Source organism: Ruditapes philippinarum, unplaced genomic scaffold, assembly GCF_026571515.1.
Source record: "Ruditapes philippinarum isolate M1 unplaced genomic scaffold, ASM2657151v2 ctg2649_1_1_1_1, whole genome shotgun sequence".
NCBI lineage: Eukaryota > Metazoa > Mollusca > Bivalvia > Venerida > Veneridae > Ruditapes > Ruditapes philippinarum.
Window position 1 is genome coordinate 89326 of NW_026854185.1, and position 17360 is coordinate 106685.

Sequence of the window (17360 nt, forward strand, 5' to 3'; positions counted from 1 at the left end):
CTTCAAAACTGAAAATTATACCATAGTCTGGGTATGGTATAATTTACGGTTATTGGAAATTATACTTGGAAGAATTTTACATAAGAAGCGCTGAAGAGCTATAGGTTAAATATTATTTAAGTCCTTGTTACAATAAATGTTACTTTATAAATAAGAAAGCAGCACATAGTACTGTATAGTCAGCCATGTGACTTTATATATAACTTCTGCAATTCTGATGCCTCAACCCTTAAAGGCACCTCCTTAGCAACAAGGGGAAAATAATATGTACAAATGGTTATATATTATTTAAGTCACTGTTACAATAAAATGTTACTTTATAAATAAGAAAGCAGCATATATTACTGTATAGTCAGTCATGTGAATTTATATATAGCAACTTACAGAAGATCATGTCTTCCCAGTGGTCTTTGCTCAGTGACTTTGAGCGACGTGCAGCTTTCCTCTTGAACAAAAGGCCGCGACCTTTCGATGGAGAATTTTCTTTGTCTTCCTCGGGTGTAGTCTGACTCGAAATAGCAAGTTGCTCTGCTCTGTAAATAACATATTCATTTATGTATATACATGAAGTGATTCAAAATATTCTGAAATTTTCCCCTTTATCAATTTCTATTATAGTGATGGACATATTCATTTATGTATCTATAAGGGGAGTGGTGGCCTAATACCTAAGGTGTCTCTGTCTCTCAACCAAGTGATCATGGGTTCAAGCCCTTATTGGGTCACAGCCATGTTTATTCATATGAAACCAGTACTGGTTGGTTCTAGGAAGCGGACTCGGAAGTGATTATTATAAGTTGCAAGAACTTGTTCAATTAAATATGTTTAAACTAAAACCATGTAAATAAACATGAAGTATTCCAAATTGTTCCAAAAAATTTAACTTCTATCAATTTCATAATAATGATGGACATATTCATTTATTACATATAAATGAAGTGTTCCAAAACATTCCAAAATTTTACCTTTTATCGATTTCAAACAGATCAAAAAACTAGAAATGTGTCATCATGCCACGGATGCCCCGCATGCAGCCAAAATTTCAGATGGTAAAATAATTATTTTTTTCATTTTAAGTTCAAAGCCCTTAAAACTTTTCAATGTTAACACAAACCATTTTCATACAATGTTCAAGGCACTGAAATTATTCAGTCTAAACCTTTTAAATAGCATATTGCATATTTGTAGCCAAAATAATAAGTGCTGAAAGTGAAAGTTCAAAATTTTTCCAACATTCAGGAAAGATAAGTTTGTCTTAAATCATTGAACTACAACCAAATTCAAACTTAAACTGCTTATTCCTAAGATGTATCTATATTATTTTCAAAGTGAAAGGGACATAACTCTGCCAAAAAATCATCAAACCATGACCAAATTCCAACTTGACCTGCCCATTCCTTTGACATATCCATATGTTAAATTTAAGTTGCATATGTAACACTGTTGGGTAGATAATGAACAGAAACTGTAAATTTCATATTATTTTCAAAGTGAAAGGGGCATTACTGTGCCAAAAATCATTGAACCATGACCAAACTCGAACTTGGCCTGGGCATTCCAAAAACATATCCATATGTCAAATTTGAGTTGAATGTGTTGTACCATTGGGGAGATAATAAACGGAAACTGAAAATTTCATATTACTTTCAAAGTGAAAGGGGCATAACTCTGCCAAAAATCATTGAACCATGACCAAATTTGAACTTGACCTGCGCATTCCTTCGACGCATCCGTATGTCAAGTTTGAGTTGAATGTGTTGTACTTTTGTGGAGATAATGAACGGAAACTGAAAATTTCATATTATTTTCAAAGTAAAAGGGGCATAACTCTGCCAAAAATCATCGAACCAAGACCAAATTCGAACTTGACCTGTATTTTCTCATGACATATCCATATGTCAAGTTTGAGTTGAATGTGTTGTACCATTTGGGAGATAATGAACGGAAACTGAAATTTCATATTATTTTCAAAGTAAAAGGGGCATAACTCTGCCAAAAATCATCGAACCATGACCAAATTCGAACTTGACCTGTATTTTCTCATGACATATCCATATGTCAAATTTGAGTTGAATGTGTGCAACCGTTCTTAAGATAATGAACGGAAACTGATGATGACGGAATGACAGAATGACGGAAGGACGGAAGGATGGAAGGACGGAAGGACGGAATGACGGAACAGGGTAACACTATATGCCCCGGCCATTACATGGCGGGGGCATAAAAATTCAAATCAAGTCTTTAACAGAACATGTATTATAAGTGTATATATACCTATTTTTATTTGGAATAATTCCTTTCTGGGTCTCCTGATTATTTCGTCCCATTCTAATGGCCAGCCAGGAACCAACCACTCCTCGAAACAGTGTATCTTTCACATGAAAGATGTCACCTTGAACAAATGACAGTTCACCAGGTTCCCGTTGTTCGTGATTAAAATGGGTGCGGATATAGAATGAGTCCCCTGCCTCGTGACTCGTCATAATCCGATCAAAATCTAAAAATAGATATTATAATTTTAACGTACATGTATGACATAAACTAAAGAAAAATTTATTTTTTTGCTTTCAAATGCAAAATGTAAATCATTGTATGAAGTTATAGAAAGCAAATTATCATTTTAAGAGCATTTCATTTTAAAACAGTTTTCATTATTGCCTTGGTAAACTTTGTTCAGTTACACTGCCGCTAAATCTGTGTTAAATCATTATTACCTTTTGTAAGTAAATATGGTACTGCAAAATTTGATTTTAACTTATCATTCTGTTGGATCAGCTTATGAAGGTAAACCTGGTTTAGCAAAGAGATGAACTTTAAACAATTCTTTACACATTTCTATTGCACCTGTGTTTATATGTTGTTTTTTTTGTGTAAGGAAATTATAATAAATATTCTACACGTTTATGTTTTTATTTGGTAGAAATGTTCGCGGATTTGTTAAAAGTGACATAATTGCAGCTACATATATATAAAGTTTCACGGAATCATGCCTACCACGAAAAGCGCTAACTTAAAACCCGCGAAAAATCTTTTCTAGGAATACAGTATATACAAGACTGCTTTAAGAAAGACTAAAGTCAGTACTACCCTTTTTTCCCAATAAAAAGCAAGAATAAAAACAGCTTTAAGAAATGCTATAACAGAAGTTAGTAACTTCTTTTTTCTCTCAATAAAATCACCTTTTTCAAAGATAAATACAGGAAATATACATCATTAAATACGACTTGGCTGACAAAATTTCAAAATTAGCAAAACAACAATTTTGTATCTTCTTTTTTATACTGCACTAGAATTGTAACATCTAAATATGGCTTGGCCAAAAAAAATTCAAAATCAGAAAAAACTAAAATTTATTTTACCTTCTTTTTTATACTGCACTAACATTGTTACTGTACCATCTAAACTAGTCAGGTACGTGACTGCTTCCTCTCTGGTTAAACCAATTACATCCCTATCATTTGCCTGTAATGTTATACACAAAATTTGAGCCGCGCCATGACAAAACCAACATAATGGGTTTGCGACCAGCATGGATCCAGACCAGCCTGCGCAGTCTGATCAGGATCCATGCTGTTCGCTTACCAACCCTATTACATGTAGAGAAACTGATAGCATACAGCATGGATCCTGATCAGACTGCGCGGATGCGCAGGCTGGTCTGGATCCATGCTGGTCGCAAACCCATTATGTTGGTTTTGTCATGACGCGGCTCAAATAAAAACAATAAGTAAAGTTAACAATACATAGCAAAGTGATCTGTAAAATACTGAAATAGAGAAAAAACAGAATCCCTAAAGAAAGCTCAACACAGCAAAGTTGAAATTGAAGCATACTTTGATTCAGCTTGTTCATGGACAGAAGATGTAATGGCAAGCTACCTTCAATGTCCCCTAACACCATAGCAACATTTAACATGGAATTGGTAACACTTTGAAATTAATTTCAACCCTTACCTTGCTATTTAACACACTAGAAAACTGTAAAAAAACAGAATAAAATGTTCCAGAATATAATATTAGCCTACTTTATTAAGTAGGATTTAAACGGTTTAGCACAGAATTAATATGCGCACCATTTACTCCAAAGGAAATCTACGAGCATAATGCAACATATGTCTTTCATACGACTTTTGGAGTTCTTCTTTTTCAAAATTCAAACAAAAACTATCTAAACTGCAGGTAGAGATGTAACTTTACACACTGTAACACCTCAATTTTATAGCATTATTTAAACATGACATATAAGCATATGATGTAGTAAGTTTTATAACATAGTTATAAGACCTTATAGATTAGCTATTACATCATTTCTATTTTTAGACTTATATTGTGTAAAAATTATATTACCTTAAGAATATGGTCCCCTTCTGTGAGCCCCTGAGCTTCTGCAGCACTCCCTGGTTGCACCGATGCTATAAATATCCCTGTTAAATTACCACCTGCTAGTCTTAAACCGAGCCCTAGGTCGGGATCTTTACGAAATGTACATGCACGTGGCTCGGGCCTGATGTCTTTTCTCTTTCCTACATACCTCCTGTAATAACAATGAAAAAATTTTACTTTCACTTCACAATTTGTAGGGTAAATCTGATAGTTGTATGATAGATCTTTTTTGTCTCCATTTTTAACTCTTTTAATCGCACAGTAAAACACCCTATCATTGGTAACTTTTCTTTTTTTTTTATTTAGGCAACGATGTTTAACTGGTGACCTTCAATAAGTCAGTTTTATATTTTCTTGCTTTCATTTATATTTCTTTTAATTGGACAGTTAATACATATTTATCATAAAAATTATTTCATGTTATGATCAAAGGTGATTTTCCAGCCTTTTTTCCAATTATGGCAAAACCATGTAGAACCTGTGACCTTCAATAAGCTAGCTGGACATATTTCTTACTTTCATTTCTTTAACTGGACAGGAAAAACATACATATCATCAAAATACACACAATTTTTGCCGTAATATTTTCATCAATAATTGAACAGAAATATAATGGACCATAAACATACATACATTATTTACGCGGTATGCATACCAGCAAGTTTACGAGGTAATATAATAATTACTCACTCTTCGTGATGTCTGCGTAGAATACCCATGTCCGCGTCATCGTGTACCGTGGCGTAATTACCGTGAGATTTCCTTCTCTTCAGATCTTCTCTGTCGCTATAGTAACCGTCCTTCACCGGACTACGGGCCCGCATTCCATTATCTATATAAGAAAACATGTATAACCATTAAATCTTCAATCCTTTTGGGTTTTTTTTGTTGGAGTTTAAGTCACATCAATAATATAAATGGTCATATTACTACCTCCAATCTTTTTTAATGGTGGAAGGCCTCAATTAAGTGCCACTCCTTGCATTATTTTATGCACCAGCATAAATTTTCAAAATATCAGACTTAGAACAAGGGCACAACATGCAGTGTTAATGCTCATCTGTTAAAATAACCACTTTTAACAACAAAAAGATTAAGTTAAAAAGGAGCATAACTGTTCATAACTTTTAAAATGTTTAAATAATGGGCTACATTAGAGTTTTTTCATGATGGCAACCATCATAATAGCTTGACCTTTTCTTCAAAAAGACAAAATAAAAATATATTGATAGAAATGTATATATATTCAGAATACAAGTGAAACTTTCAAGGTACATTATACTAAGAAAAATATTAAAGAATTTAATATTTATCAAAATTCTACCCACGTTACTATCAAAAACTGCTGCATATTTTGACTAACTGCATGTTAAATAAACAACATGAAGATAAATAGAATGTTATTTCTATAACTTACTATCATCCATTCCCGTTGGAAGTGGAGGTCGGGGCGGGACTGCCTCATGGTCGTAAATATATCTACCATCATATCTGGAATGTGGACTATTTGGTGGGTACGCCCCCGGTGGTATGTCCTGAGGCGAGAACTGAGCCTTGTAGTGGTCCTCCTCAGGGTTCCCGCGGGGCTTGTACACGTTCACGTTATCAGCGTGTTTCGGAAGAGTACTTTGCATAGTTCCGTAACCGAGTGAGTATTCTGTAATTATATTCAAAATATTAACATATTAATATATCATTAACTTAACAAATTTGATAAATTTTTAAAGTAATCAATTTCTGTCCTTTTTGAAAAAAAAAAATTTCTTACTATAAACATTTCACCAGTTTTTTTACATTTTTTACAGTCTTAGACTAGTTAAAAATCACTTTACAATAAATTTACAATCTAGATCCTATTTTTAAATTTTTCATTAAAATTTAGCATGATTCTTGAGGCTGGAACTAGTGGACATCAAAGTCTAGTATAAAGGGGGGGCAGTGGCCTAGTGGTTAAGTTTCCTACACCTCAGTCCAGGTTTCATGGCTTCGAGCCCTTCTAGGTAACAACCAGTACTGATTAGTTCCAAGAAGAGGACTTAAGTGTGGTTGAAATCAGCAACAAGCTTTCTTCAAAATGGTTAAAACTTAAAGGCAACTTTACCATCATCTGTCTTTTTATCTTCATTTCTTTTCTTTGTTATTATCAACTGTAATTTCTCTTTCGACTTCTCCAACAGTTTCTTGGCATCCACTAATGATATACTTTCTATAGGAGAGTTGTTAATCTGAAATTCACGAAGGAAATAAAATCTTACTTAATGGTTGATCTTATTTGTTTAGTTTAAATAGCGATCATGACAGTTTTTAGTCATATTTCAGCGACCCTATTGGTTTGTTTAGTTTTAATAGCGACCATAACACAGTTTTTCATCATATTACAGCAACCCTATTTGTTTGTTCAGTTTTAATAGCTACCATTACATAGTTTTTCATCATATCTTAGTGGACGGTCCACCTAACCAACTTTCCTGGATAATTAACCACTAATTACCAGTTTCTTCTCAAGTGACTGACAACTTATCCCACGATTTCTGAAGCAATGTTTTGAGACAAATGAACATTAGACTCAAAGTCCGAGATCAACAGTCAAAGAGAAATTTCACTTAACCAAAGGATCGAACTGGCGACCCTTGGATTACAAATCATATGGATCATCATCCTATTTAAGTAAGCGGATGGACTATAAATACTTGATATAAGTCTAAAATTCTGTGAAGTCCTCATTTTATTAAAGCAGAACAATGACAAAATGAGCTCAACTTTTACAGATAGCTGATAGATATCTAGCATTAACAAAATGGTTGATAAGTATTGATAATGAATGTTAATTAATTGACGAAATGGTTTTATAAATAATGACAAAATAATAGTTATTATTGGAAAAAAAAGTTTAACTCTTGCCAATAACTGATACATATCTTTCATTAACAAAATGGTTAATAAGTATTGATAATAAATATTAATTACTGAACAAAATAGTTTTTAAACATTGACAAAATGATTGTTATTATTGGAAAAAATATAGTTTAACTCTTGCCAATAACTGATACATATATTTCATTAACAAAATGGTTAATAAGTATTGATAATGAATGTTAATTATTTAACAAAATAGTTTTTTAACATTGACAAAACGATTGTCTATTTTTGAAAAAAAAATTATTTTTTTTTTAATATATTACCTTTAAAACAGTATCGCCTTCTTTAAGACCACCTTCCTGAGCTGCTAGGCTATTTGGAATGATTTCTTTAATATAATATCTACATCCCAGCACTACACCATATTCTGAAGATATATTATGATGCATTTCTTTACTCATTTGTTTTTACCTTTTTTGATAAAGAGCCAGTTTTTTTTGTTTTTTTTTCTTTTCTTTTTCAAATATATCTGTAAAATTACACCAGGCACTAATATAGAAAGTATGCCGGGGTTTCATAAATTATTGCCAAGGTTTCATAAATTATTGCCAAAGGTTTCATAAATAATGTTATCTTTAACATAAATGATTATCAGGAAAACAATTAAAACTTAGGGGGAAATGTATAGGAAGTTTTATGTTAAAAAAATATTCCTTTATAGTTTATAGTTCAAGAACAGTTTAGTTTCTATTTAAGTGCCAGTTTTTATAACCATATTTCGGTTATAATATAAACACCAGGCAGTTATCGTAAAAACTTTTTCCTGGATATGTAAAGATTGTATAATGTATGATAAATCATTGGTGTGAATTTATTCAACCAAAACTAAGGAAAACAATAGAAAGGAAAGTACCAGACAAAAGAGAAATTTATGTTAAAAATACAATATAACTTCAGCAGAGCAACACCCTCCGGAGGCAAAAAAACTTTGGTTGTTGCACAGAGGTATTGCTCTAGGAAGGTAAAATTATTGTGAAGTTTTACATCAGGAACAATTGTTACTTTTGTTGGGTAGAGGTTATTGCTTTACAGAGGGCCCCTTTTGCAGAGTTGCAATGGTTTTTAAGGGTATTTAAACATAATATCTAAAAATAAGAACAGGTGGTCTAGTTGCTGAAGTTTGTATCTCAACATTGACACTCGACACTGGGTGTTTATACCATATTAGTGTCACTAACCTGTTTCCTCATATGTTACAAGAATTGTATTTTAACATATTTATTAACAAGACAGGTGCTTCAGTGGCTGAAGTTTACTTCTCGACATAGACACTTTTTGTTTCTACCACATTAGGGTCATGACCCTGTTTCTTCATATATTAAACAAGAATTAACCAATCAAAGAAACTCTCTTATTTTTTCCTGACAAAATCATGATTTTACACTATTTTAATTGCTATATTTACCATCTTTTCTGTTTCTTTTGGTCAATGAGACTTTCAATGGTGGCGTTTCATTTTCTAACGAGGCAGGTAATACAATTCTTCTCCTGATCACTAGATTCACAGTACTACCACTGTCCTTAAGTACGGATATTGCTGTGGCGTGGTCAACATTCTCCAGGGAGATTCCATTTACACTTAAAACTCTGTCGTTTATCCTGAAATACAAATATACATACAAATTTAGACCCCCGACTTATAGGTGAGCAGACTTTTATGTGAGTATTTACAACATTTTTTTTTTTGGCTATTCCTATAGATGTCTGCCATGTATGTTTGTTGGTTACAGTAACCTTGGAGACAGTAAAACAGTATGAAAGGAAAATACCAATGCATATCCCATGAATGGGACGCAAAATAACAACTCGAAAGTCTGTAGTCCAAATACTTTCTCTCTTCAATTAGTTGATCAGTCATAGTTTAAACATGTATCTATTAAAGTTTAAATATGGTTGAAGTTTGAAGCTTATCTAAGCCACTCCCTAGTCCACTTTCTTAAACTGACCAGTACAGGTGTCATAGACATGGAACATGGCCATGACCTACGTAGGATTCAAACCCTGGGTTGACTCACTAAGCCAAGGACTTACCTTGGAATAAGCTACACAGATTGAGACACTATTACATGCATTTGTTCCAGGAAAAAGTAAAATATGCATATAAAGGTAAAAACGGTAAAAAAAAAATTGTTGAATATTACATGCATTCGTTCCAGGAAAATGCAAAAATGTGCATATAAAAGTAAAGAAAAGTTTTTGATCAAAGAAAATGGTACGTTTCACCCTTAAATACTATTTTTTTTTCAAATGTGACCTTATGGTTTATACATATAAATATTGATATAAAGTGATATACAAAATACAGGCTTGTACATATACTCAGATAAAAGCAGACAATATGACGGCCTCTTGAGATAAATCTATATCGATTTAGGCTTTGTCTCGGGACAATTGTTTTTCTATAAGGACATCAACTGATGGCATCCCATCCTCTCATATCTCAACCTTCTCTATTTCTAAAGGTCAATTTATATATAAAGGTCAAACTGAACGATAAGAGGTTTCACAATCTATGATCCTATCTTATTTTTATCTTATTACAAACATTACATAAGTACTCTCAAGAAGTCCTTCAAAACTACTTTGTTGGTATATCTAATATTTGTGAATTTTAAGAAATAAACTTAACAGACGGCCCTCATACAACAGATTTACCTTTTCCCAAAAATATAAAATATGAAAACAAAGAATTACTCTTTAGCAATCAAATGAAAAGAAAATACAGCCAAGTATGTGTGTGATGCCAATGGCTGCTTTAGTATTTTAAGATGGATTTTACTGTACAAGAATGGCATACTTTCATTTTACTGTTGCTCGTTAACTGTTGCCTGGTAACTGTTGCCAGGTATGGCATCATACTTACTGTAACTTGCCCTCGGCAGGTCCGGCTTTCAGGACATCGGAGATTGCTATAGATGGGTCGCCGTTGGCAAAATGTGGGTTGTCCCTGCCTCCGCTCACTGCGATACCAAATCCGAAACCAGGTACCTGTAATTATTATAACATTTTAAATCATTGTATTTCACCATTTAAATGTTAGGAACAATAAACTACTAGCCTACACGGCTTTACCATCATCATTTGATATTTTATTCAGAAACAATTGCCCATTAGACTCATGATCAAAGTCCAAGGTTAACCGTAACAAAGAAACTTTGTCTTGCAAGAGGATCGTACCAGCAACCTCTGGACTTAAAATCTAATGCCCACCCTAATGCACTAACTGAACAGACTAAAACCTGCGCTGCTTAACCGTTATTACTCTAAAAGAAGACAATACACTAATTTTATTATCTCAAGCAATAGTCTTCGAAAAGTTCACCTTAACCTCACAGAGATAGATTGCTTTTTAAACTGATTGAACTTCTATATACATTGCATGAAATGGTAATAAGACTTCATGCATAATTAAAATTTCATTAAAATCTTTAATGGTTATGCTCACATTAACAGTTAAACACTAAAAGGTACCCTTAATTACTCGGGCACAATTTTATGTTTTAATTTTTCTCTGAGGACACAAAACACTTATTTTTCACATTTTATGGTCTATGTCACAAACATTTCACATTTATTCACCCATAAGTTTTAACATTTATAATGTACTTTTTTTACATTTACTCACCCATAAGTCGGATCACTTTTAAAAGACGGGGGTCTAAAAATGTCTAACACTGATATAAGCAATTTCTGCATTTTCTCACATATAAATTACTCAAGTAACTCAAAATCAGCAGCTAGAGCCCAACTGCACAAAAAACAACTCACTAGATGACTCAGTGTAAATACACTGCTGGCATAGGCTTCTAAACTGTATTGGAAATGAAAATACACCTGGAAGTGTTCAAATGAAAAATAAAACTTACCCTGGTTAACGCAACTTTGTGTGTCTCCCATACCACATTGTCGGAACTCTGAAAGTAGAAGGAAAATAACCATTAAAATTAATATATCTAATATGTCAATATGATTGTCCAACACAAACAAGCAAATAATAACATAATCTATGTTAATGTTAAACATTATTTCACCAATTTCATCCCATCTTATTTCAATTTGCACTATCTGGATCAAGATTAAAGATGACAAAAAAATGCAAAAATCAGGATATAAGACATTAATGCCTTGATCAGGTAACTTTCTGCTTCCATAATAATAATTCTGTCAAAATGATCTCCTATTATGCTCTCAAATAAGTGTCTGAAATTCCAACTCATTCCCTTCAATAGTTTATAGATTAAAAGGGTTAGTTACAATAGCTCTTTCTATTCTAAGTTAAGCTCAGAGCTTTAACAATGTTGTACACTGAAACAAAAAAGTATGAAATTATACATCAAGCTTTGATCATGCTTCAATTGTATTTTAAACTTTTTCTTGTACAAATGTAGTTCTCATTATATATCTTCATCTTTATCCTTCTTCAATAGACAAAAATAATTGTTCCAATCCCCTCCATCCATTCCCCACTACCCCACTCAACACAGATTTTTTTCTTTTACAACAGATAGTAAATATTGTTACACCAAGGAAACAAGAGTTTGTTTACACTTTTTGCACAAATGAATATTGCTTACAAATTCTGGTTATATCTATAAACAATTCAGTACAAAGAAATTCAAATGCCAATATTGTTTCACAAACTTATCATAAATGAAAACAATTTATCATATCACATAAACATTTGCATAGCATAAATAAACAATTCTACCAATTCTTTCATACAGATTCCTCACAACATGTGGAAAAAAAACTCACATAAAAAACTCACCATTTTATCAGAATCATGAAACGAAGATAAATTAACCCAACAAAACTGCACATGCTACACAAATTATAATTAATAGTCTCTTTTTTTTTCCGTAATCTCAAAGTAAAACAACTAGATATTCTTTTGTTTTTATAAGTTGTGAATTATAATACACAAAGTAATAAATTACAGGTTTTTTTAGGTCACAAATGCACTTGAAATAAAGATAATATCACAGATTTAGCGGTGGTCTATCAAAAATAAGGCAGTTTTACAATTTTACTTCACTAGGAACATATGAAATTTCATAGCAGATACTCCCATTTTTGATTTTTCAACATTTTACAATTTTTAAAACCATTTTAATCTACATTTGTTATTTTATTCGGGGCTAAGACACAGTTATCAAAAAAATTACCGGGGGGGGGGGGAAACATTGATTAATTGCAGTTAATTGGTAAATCTAATTAAATCAATATATTATTGGGAAAAACAATTAATTGACCAATTAATTACAGGGAAGGGCACCCACTGGTCAATTTATTCCAGGGAAGAATTATGTGTTTCAAATAATTGCAAGGAAGAGTTAATTATGTCAATTTTATTATTACAGGGAATGTCAATTAATTGCAGGGAAGGGTTATATGTGTCAATCAATTGCAGGGAATATTTAGATCTGTCAATTAACTGTAGGGAATAACTTGATATGTCAATTACTTGCAGGGAATTTACTAACATTTAAATCATTTTTTTTCTAAAATCTATAAATTTAATAATATTTCACTGAAAAATAAAAGGGAAAAATTTTTCAATATTTATAATTTTTAATTTATTGGGTTTTTTACAGGTTTTAATCAATAAAAATAAAATTTAACCATCAAACTTAAGTAATTGAAAGGCCCCCGGGGGCCAAAAAAACCGAATTACTTTTTGCTAAAGGGAAAATTTCACACAAATTACAAAAACCCATTACCCATGGAAAAATTTAAAGGTTGTTTTTAAATCATCTCCAGTCATATAATAGCAAAACTATGGTGATCTGTTCTTTAAAGGAGCATGCCGCTGATATAAGCAATTTAAAAGCCTCCAGATTCAGTACTAATTCATTGGTTAAAGGAGCATGCCAGCAGATTTGTGCAAATTTATTTTTTAAAATAGTGCGCCTCCAAATTCAATACTAATTGATTGTCTAAAGGAGCATGCCTCCAGATTTATGCAAATTTATTTCTTAAAGAGGCACGCCTCCAAATTCAAAACTAGTTTATTGATTAAAGGAGCAAGCCTCCAGATTTATGCAAATTTATTTCTTAAAAGTAGTACGCCTCCAAATTCAATACTTATTAATTGTCTAAAGGAGCATGCCTCCAGATTAATGCAAATTTATTTTATTTATTCTAAAAAGGGGCAAACCATTTATGAAAATTTAGAAAGAGTACACAAAAAATTAAACCTGCAACCATGCTAAATTTGGTATGATCGATACACCTTGCTTTAAACTTGAGATTCTTTTTTGTTCAATACGGTGTCTGAGTACCAATAAGCCAAAATATCTGAGACTGCACCAAAATTTGCTCGACTTTATATAATGTTGCATTGAAAGATCAGTTCATCACCAACATTCAAATTGTCAATTGGTCTAACGGTCATTTACCTAGATGGAAATCTTGTCAGAACACATAAAAAACATCTAATTTTCCAAAACTGATTAGGTCTTTAACTGATTAGGTCTTTAAAATCTGTAAAATCTCAAAATCTTACAATTTTTTCAAACCAGACTTAAAAGTAATCCTTTGAAAGTAAAAGAAATTAAGACATTTATTTTCTTGTATTTTATTGCCAGTCAGTAAATAAGCCTGTCAGAGATCAATAAACATTTAAAATACCCACTTTTCATCATTTTTATTTCAATACCTTTAAATTGACAGATTAGATTTTAATCTCTGTTAACAATGGGTAATTATCTTGGATTTTTTTTGCTCTCCATTGCAATTAAAGTCTATTATTGTACAGTTGAACAAATCTTATCATTGAACAAAATCGTTTGTTTACTTGTTTATCACACTATGTATAAAGCATTTTAGAACAAATATTTTCTATTTGTGTATTTTTTACCATAAAAAAACGTGATTTTAAAATTATCAAACAATAATTAAAACATTTCAAATGCACTATCAGCAAAAACAGCATTAAATGTGCATACATACACCATGTCAACAAATTTCAATTATTTCCTGAATCACTTGCTAAAATTTATAAAAGTATTTCTTCATTTGGTGAAGGAGCTCAAAATTAAGACAAATTCCATCAAGTTAGCGCTGCGCGTGATTTAGGGGCAACTGAATGAGTTCCAAATACTAGAGTCTATGCATCCCTTAAACCCAGCAGGAGAGGTGGTTTTAACCCAAAGTGTTGCTTTAAAGTTTGTAACACCAGAGGGTTGCCAAATTCATCTTTCCTGTTTTGACATCATATGATCTAAACTGTGTTGGTGTCGGTGCGCCATAAAACAACCAAACAAATTTTCCCTACATAACTTTCAGTACTTCCTAACAACTGATATCATATTTCAGTACATCCTAACAGCTGATATCATATTTCAGTACTTCCTAACAACTGATATCATATTTCAGTACTTCCTAACAACTGATATCATATTTCAGTACTTCTGTACAACTGATACATTACAAAAAAATATTTCTAGACAAAATAAATTCCCCTTACCTTACACCACACATGATTTCTGGTGCACAAATTCTTCGGAATAATACGCATTTTATTCCAAACATGAATCAAGTTATACTCAACACTTGGAATATCGTTCTCTCACAAAATCCAATCAAATCTAAAATCTAATCAAATTAGCTTTCCACAACTGAAAATGTCATGTAACGCTCTTACTAGAACAATTTCATGCCACAGTGTAGTTTTTAGGCATGTATATAACTGTCATAAAATAAATCCAATTTACTTATTACATTACAATTATGCTGTCATCCCAAGTATAAGTTAGTAATATTTTAGCCAAACGTCACAAAAATCTCAAATATTAACCATTAACTTCCTTAAAAAATATCACTTTTTTTATCATAAATTTGTACTCCCTTACAATTTAACATCAATTCTTACAATAAAAGTACCCAATACATTTTTTCACTTAAATACCCTTAATTTTAAAACTGTTGTTTAATTTTCTTTTCTATTTTTTTTTATCTGATTATATTTTATAATGGAAAAATTTAAATCAATTAAAAATGATGACAGCTAAATTATTCTTTTCATTTTTTACAAAATATTGGGCGTGCATTTCTGGGCATTTAAAATGATAGTAAATTTCCTTAACCCAGGGGTCGAAAAATTTTTTGGTCCTTTGATTCTAGGAGAAACTAAAAAAAAACATACCTATTTTGGGATGAGCAATGGGGCAATTAAAACTGTTGAAATCTATAGTAATGATAACTCTATAGTTAGATCTGCTTTAACACAAACAAACAGTACATCTGACGGAAGGTGTTAAAACGAGTTAAATGGTATTGAATAGGAACCAGGTGGGGGCTATGTAATTAGTAAACAAATTGTTTGTTTGTACAAAGGCTGATTATTATAGATTATATTAACAATGGGTTAATAATAATATGACAATCAACTGCTGTTAATACTCTCCCTAGTGGTTGAAATTTCACAGTGTATTGTGGAATTTTGAATCTGGCATTTTGTACAGTCTAGCAATTTTATAACATTTGTTCTTAGTCTCTTATTTGCAACTATTTTTTAACATAAATTTGTTAAATTCTCAGCAATAATTCTAAAATATTATAATGATGAATATAATAAACATTATATGAAATACACTTGACCCACCAATATTCCAGTCTGTCTAATTTTAACTTTTTTTTTCTAAAATTTATTCTGCTATAAAAAAAAAAAAAATTTTAAAAACTTTTTTTGCATTTTTTGATGAGATTTTTGCTTCCCCACACATTAGGAAGCATTTTAACTATAGCATTTTCTAACAAAAATTTTTCAAATTTTTAAACACAGAATTTTTGTAATATATAATAGATAAATATTAATTTATAAATATGAATAATCTGTCATTTGTAAAAAAAGACCTTAAATTTGTCCAGCTTGTATTTGGACCTGTCCAATGTTAGATATAGAGGTTTCAATATCAATCAGGCCTGTCCATTGTTTTTTATAGGGATTTTCAATATCAAAACCAGTGTTTATTGCAGAATGGTATATGGCATTTTAACCCATCTCCCTATTTTTCTTTTATGAATATTAAAACCTCTTAATCCTGACCACGCTAAATATCTAAAATGGACTTGTCCATCTTTCAATCTGGACTAAACCATTCCTCATTTTTTTTGGGGGAAACTTTCAACACCATGAACGGGCACTTAAGAAACGCACAGTATTAACTATTAGAATAAATACGGTATCACTTAAAATTGGGAGTTGAACAGATGACGCTTCCCTGAACACAATAGTTAGTGGAAATTTAACACCCACAACTTTACAATACTGATTTGTAACATAAGAACACATATTAACACCTTTCACGTTATCTTGTCTTTTTTTCTTTTTTGTTCAATTAGTTTTTAAACAACCTGTTTTCTATTACAATGAGTAATTTTGAAACAGATCTAATTGATCGGCAATATTTGCTAATTAGACTATCAGTCAATTTCAACGGTAATCATTAAGAATTTTCCCTTATTCATCATATTTTGATTTAACATAATACTAAAACGTTGCTGAATTTAAAACCATCTTCGGCTTTATTTTTTTTGTTGAAAAAAAAAACATTGCTGTTTTGTTTCAAACTAAGTATTGCAGTAAATTTTGTCTTTGAAAATTGCTTCATAAGCTTTCTTCAACACACTGTCCCGAAAGCTATTTATAATGCAACAGTGATGTTCGTTTCTAAAAATAAAAGATCAGGAACTTTGAGAGTGGACCACAAGATAAGAGGTTTCAAGGGGTTTCCTTATTGTTTATGTATATTTAACAACAGCAAATTTACACCTTACTTCTTTGATTTGACTATTATACGAAACAATTTATCAAAAATAACATATTTCACATTTAGAAAAGTTGAATGACACTTTAACTCAAGAATATGCTACTGTCAATTTGTTTAACTAAAGCAGATTGGTCTAGCTTTAAATTTGAAATTAACTATTAACTTTTAATCTCCTGGTAGCCAAAGTAATTGGAGAGGTCATCAGACCTCTCCATAGTGTTCAGACTGATTGCTGGCGGCATCCATTTTTGCGTATCTGATTGTAGTAAATGAATCTCATTTACAG

General features: G+C 31.6%; 1 protein-coding gene across 1 annotated transcript in view; it reads right to left on the reverse strand.

The window, feature by feature from the left end:
- The window catches only part of LOC132739310 (tight junction protein ZO-1-like), a 99392-nt gene that overhangs the window by 31411 nt on the left and 50621 nt on the right, over positions 1–17360 (reverse strand). Inside the window, exons 4-14 of the mRNA XM_060726996.1 lie at positions 11168–11215; positions 10165–10289; positions 8707–8900; positions 7565–7668; positions 6484–6607; positions 5800–6039; positions 5073–5214; positions 4347–4533; positions 3360–3462; positions 2275–2497; positions 385–533 (exon numbers count right to left, since the gene is read on the reverse strand). Coding sequence (XP_060582979.1) covers positions 385–533; positions 2275–2497; positions 3360–3462; positions 4347–4533; positions 5073–5214; positions 5800–6039; positions 6484–6607; positions 7565–7668; positions 8707–8900; positions 10165–10289; positions 11168–11215 — 1639 coding nt within the window. The remainder of the gene's footprint in view (positions 1–384; positions 534–2274; positions 2498–3359; positions 3463–4346; positions 4534–5072; positions 5215–5799; positions 6040–6483; positions 6608–7564; positions 7669–8706; positions 8901–10164; positions 10290–11167; positions 11216–17360) is intronic.